Here is a 5,242-nt window from a genome sequence, read left to right on the forward strand (position 1 = left end):
GGGGATAGCAGCTCACCTCCTGGGGACAGCAGTTCACCTCCTGGGGACAGCAGTTCACCTCCTGGGGACAGCAGTTCACCTCCTGGGGATAGCAGCTCACCTCCTGGGATAGCAGCTCACCTCCTGGGGATAGCAGCTCACCTCCTGGGATAGCAGCTCACCTCCTGGGATAGCAGCTCACCTCCTGGGATAGCAGTTCACCTCCTGGGATAGCAGCTCACCTCCTGGGGATAGCAGCAGGGGGCTGAGAAAAAGCTTAGTTACTTGGTCTTTTTTTTCTCCTACTCAGATGCCTCTTGATAGCCAGGCAAGAGGCTCAGAGTTCTTACCACTTTGTGAGCCAGAGAGAAAAGAAAAGAAAGGAAGAAACTCAAGCACACACACATACTCACATATACACACACACTCACACACTCACACTCTGGCCCAGCCTGACCACCTGTTTCATCAGTTTCACAACTGCACCTGCATACTTACTTATATACATACACATGTAACTACATACTTATGAATATACAGATAGACATGCACATTTGGTGGATAGAACACAGCCCCAAAAGCCATACTTTATTTCTTCTCTCAGCCTTTTTATACCTTCTTAGACAAAAGTTCTTTATAAAATTACCTCAGAAGCTGGGCAGTGGCGGCACAAGCCTCTAATCCCAGCACTTGGGAGGCAGAGGCAGGCGGATTTCTGAGTTCGAGGCCAGCCCGGTCTACAGAGTGAGTTCCAGGACAGCCAGGGATACACAGAGAAACCCTGTCTCGGGGGAAAAAAAAAAAAAAGATTTATTTTATGTGTATGAGTACACTGTAGCTGTACAGATGGCCATGAGCCATCGTGTGTGGCTGCTGGGAATTGAACTCAGGACCTCTGCCGCCTGCCCGCTCTGCCACCCGTTCGCTCAGACCCTGCTCACTCTATTCACTGTAGCTGTCTTCAAATGCACCAGAAGTGGGCATCTGATCTCATTACGGGTAGTTGTGAGCCACTATGTGGTTGCTGGGATCCAAACTCAGGACCTTTGTAAGAACAGTCTGTTCTCTTACCTGCTGAGCCATCTTGCCAGCCCGACACATTCTATTGTTGATACTAACTTTATTACATCTCTTTGGGAAAACAACTAAAACTATCTCCTTAAACTCTCTTCCTAAAATTATTTTAATCAAATTGGATATTCAATAAATTCATTAGTTTATCTAAACACCATTAATTCATGAAAGGTCATGTTAATGTTGATCTGCAGGAGATTCGCCCAGTAAGGTAGATGGGTGCCCAGTAAGGTAGATGGGTGCCCAGTAAGGTAGATGGGTGCCCAGTAAGGTAGATGGGTGCCCAGTAAGGTAGATGGGTGCCCGTGTGACAGTGGCAGGGAAGGCGTGTCAACAACGAGAAGCAATCCTGGGACAAAGTCTCTTGGCTGTGCCTCTCCAGCACCCATTGCAACCACGGAAACTGGGCAGTCTCCAGGAAACTCGATGGCTTGCCATAGCCTTTCCTAGACGGCTTTTGTCAGAAAAACACACAAACTATAATCAAAAAGGGAAGCAAAGGGAAGGGGACTCCTTATGTCTTTGATGAGTTGAAAGGAGGTTCCCAGGTAATGGCTGTGTAGTCAAGGCAAAATTTCTTTCTTTTTTTTTTTTTTAAAGATTTATTTATTTTATGTGTATGAGTACACTGTAGCTGTACAGATGGCTATGAACCATCATGTGGTTGCAGGGAATTGAACTCAGAACGGCCGCGCTCACTCCGTCCTGCTTGCTCCAGAGTAATACACTGTAGCTGTCTTCAGATGCACCAAAAGAGGGCATCAGATCTCATTACAGGTGGTTGTGAGCCACTATGTGGTTGCCGGGATCCGAACTCAGGACCTTTGGAAGAGCAGTCAGTGCTCTTACCCACTGAGCCATCTCGTCAGCCCCCAAGGCATAATTTCTTGACACCATTAGTTCCAGACTCTCCCTACCATGTCATCTTGATTAACAAGTTTAGACTTGGAGTAGACAAAATAAAAATATATTGATAAATAAAAACTAAGATTTTCTCAGAAGGGGCCACCCACCCAAATTATGCTAGAAGATACATAAAGTGACCTTTACTTTTATTCATTATTAATTCAGGTATAATTTGCAGTTTTACTTTTTTAGTTATATTACACAGGTTTACTTAGGGCGTATTCATGAGTACTGAAAAATGCCTGACCTGGCTTGTTGGTGGGATATAAAGTCTTACAAGTTTGGCCAGATGGCTCAGTGGGTACACACAGTAAGCTCAGCCTGGTGGTTTGAGTTCAGTTACTGGCACCACATGGTGGAAGGAAAGAACTAATTCCCACAGGTTGCCCTGTGACTTGATATGAACAGATGTGAAGAAAAAAAATCAAGATGGAAGATTGTTTAAAAAAAATCTTGCAAACTTGATAAATTCAGCTATTCTAATAGGATTTCTTTTTTCATAGTTTTCTTAGCCCTTTCTACATATGCAATCAAGTTTCTGCAAATGGAGTTTGACATCCTACTTTCCCACTTGTATGACTCTTCTCTGTTTCCTTTGCCTCAGTATACCAGAACTTTCAAGTCAAATGTTAGAGAAACAGTGTGCAGATACCCTCACCTGTCTTCTCCAGTCTTGAGCATTACATGAACATGTTGGTAGCAGCTTGTCAGAATAGGACGAGCTCTGTTTCTACCTGACTGAGAAATTCAGTCTGCTGACATAATTATAATTTCTCCTCTTTATTCTCTGGATGTGGGGAATTATGTTAATTTCCTTTTTTGTGTTTGTTTGTTGGTTGGTTGGCTGGTTAGTTGGTTTGTTTTTTCCAAGACAGGGTTTCTCTGTATAGCCTTGACTGTCCTGGAACTCACTCTGTAGACCAGGCTGGCCCCAAATTTAGAAATCTGCCTGCCTCTGCCTCCTGAGTGCTGGAATTAAAGGTGCCCATCACCACACCTTGACACATTGTTTTATTTATCTTGATATCTTCTTAATTTCAGCTTCATTTGTGAAGGGTTTTTTTGCTGAATATAATTCCTAATTGCTAAGTACTTAATGTATTTTAAAGATGTTTGAGTGTGGTATCTGTGATGAGAAGCATTAGAAATTTCAGGTAAAGGGTATATCCCAGTGATGGAGCACAGGACCCCGAGGTTCAATCCCTAACTGGCTGGTCTCAAGCTCATGGTCCTCCTGCCTAGCACTGGAATTATAGGTATGCACCAGGATACCTGACTTTGTCTTTTTCAAATGTCAAAGGTTGTTCCAATATTCTGTAAGTTACTGATTTATTAATAAATCTGTTCCTGTCTACAAGCATTGTGGTTTTGTAGACCTCCACTGTTAGAATATTCAGAGAACACTGTGCTGTATGCTGTTTAAATGTGCTTCTGCTCAAGTCCCTCTCTCCACACAGGGAGATGTTCTTTACTACCATGGAAAGCCACCTTCTGCGATGCAAGGTCTTAGAGATCATATTCCTCCACAGTTGTGAGACACCCACCCGTCTCCCCTTGTCTCTGGCCCAGACCCTCTATTTTCTGAACAACTCCACGTCCCTGCTCAAGTGTCAGGTACGTTCCTTCCAGCTTCAGAACACTTTCTCCTGATCCTGCTGTTTGGGCATCATGTGAGAGATTTGGAAACTATACTTTAATGGGAATCATTGATTTTCCACTGCTTTTACTGTCTCTGCAGTCAGATAAAACCCAGTGGCAGACATGGGATGAGCTGGTTGAACATCTGCAATTCCTGTTGTCCAGTTATCAACACGTGCTGAGAGGTAAGGAGCGCTTGCTCACAAGCAGTGGCCATTATCAGAAAGGAGCACTTCTCCAGTAATCCTCACTTGCTCATGGAAGTAAAGCACCATTCCAGGCAGGCGTGGTGACACTTGCCCAGAAGCCCAGCCCCCAGGAAGCTGAAGCAGGAGGATTAATAGTTGAAGCTTACATGGTAATAGTATGTCTCAAAAAATTATAGAGCTGGAAAGATTGCTTAGTAACTAAGAACACTTACTCTCCCTATGGAGAGCCCAGTTTTGAGGCCCAGCACCCACATGGTAACAAACATCAGCAACTCCAGTTCCAGGGGACCCAATGCCCTTTTCTCTTCTCCATGGGCACAGGATATAATGTGCTGATTAAACAGAGCAAAATAAAGCACCCATACATCAAATAAAAATAAGCATTTTTTTAAATAATAACAACAAAATAAAACATTTAAAGCATTGTTCCCTGATTACACGTACAGGGAACAGAGCTGGAATCACTGTGATACGAACTTCCTATCTTGTCACAGATGGTGACAATACAGTGGTCCTCCTGGTTATTAGATTGTGTAGATAAGCATAGTCCCTAGCATGAGAGCCCTGGCTTCTCATGACACCTTTGTTGGATCAGTTGCTCATGGACTAAAGTACAGAATAGAGCATAGGACTCACATTTTGCAAAAGATGTGAGGGACCTTAAAATGCCTGAGGATAGAGCTCAAGAGTAGAGCATTTGCTTTGAATCCTTCAGTCTGTGGGTTCAGTCCCAGTACTGCCTGACAGGGAGAGGGAGACCTTAAAGCTTATGAAAGTGTTCTTCAAAGCGGCTGGGAGAGCTAGACTAGGTAGTCTGCAGAAGGCACACAGTTGACCATGATTCAAGGACCACGCACTGATTTGCTCAAGTGAGAACTATTTTATTAGGTAGGGATTATTGAGACCATTGGCAAAGCTCAAGAGCTGGCGAATGAATCCTTAGGAAGGCTAGGGCTGCAGCTCAGGTGGTTGTCTGCTCTTCAAGCCCTAGTGACGGCTACAGCACAGCAGAGCCAGTGCTCAGGTGGAGGCAGGAGAGCAGACGCAGGGTCACCTGGCCTACTCAGCAAATTAAGACCAGCCTTGTTAACAGGAGACCTTGTCACTAAAAATGTTAAAGTCAAATTACTAAGCACATAGGTTTTTTTTAGTTGTTGGTTTTTCTTTTTTCAGATTGGTCTTTGTTTTGTATTTCAAGTTAGTCTGGAACTTCCTAAGTAGTCCAGACTGACCTGAGCTTAGATTCTCCTTGAGTTCCCAGGTGCTAGGTTTACAGGCATACACTACCAAGATTGACATAAAATAGGAACCTCATCACAACGGAGAAATGGGGCGTTTCCCCTGAACATGTTGGACTGAGGACACAGCCTCACATGCCAGAGCCTGTGGCCTTGCTCCAATCTCAAGGAAATCCACGCATCCAGACTGACAGCTGG

At 44.2% G+C, this 5,242-nt stretch overlaps 1 protein-coding gene across 3 annotated transcripts in view; it reads left to right on the top strand.

The window, feature by feature from the left end:
- The window catches only part of Simc1 (SUMO interacting motifs containing 1), a 48,339-nt gene that overhangs the window by 40,180 nt on the left and 2,917 nt on the right, over nt 1–5,242 (top strand). For all 3 annotated transcript variants that reach the window (XM_031358157.1, XM_031358159.1, XM_031358158.1), the window contains 2 exons: nt 3,417–3,573; nt 3,698–3,782. In XM_031358157.1, the coding sequence (XP_031214017.1) occupies nt 3,417–3,573; nt 3,698–3,782 (242 nt within the window). The remainder of the gene's footprint in view (nt 1–3,416; nt 3,574–3,697; nt 3,783–5,242) is intronic.

This window comes from Mastomys coucha, unplaced genomic scaffold (assembly GCF_008632895.1).
Source record: "Mastomys coucha isolate ucsf_1 unplaced genomic scaffold, UCSF_Mcou_1 pScaffold7, whole genome shotgun sequence".
In the NCBI taxonomy this organism is placed as follows: domain Eukaryota; kingdom Metazoa; phylum Chordata; class Mammalia; order Rodentia; family Muridae; genus Mastomys; species Mastomys coucha.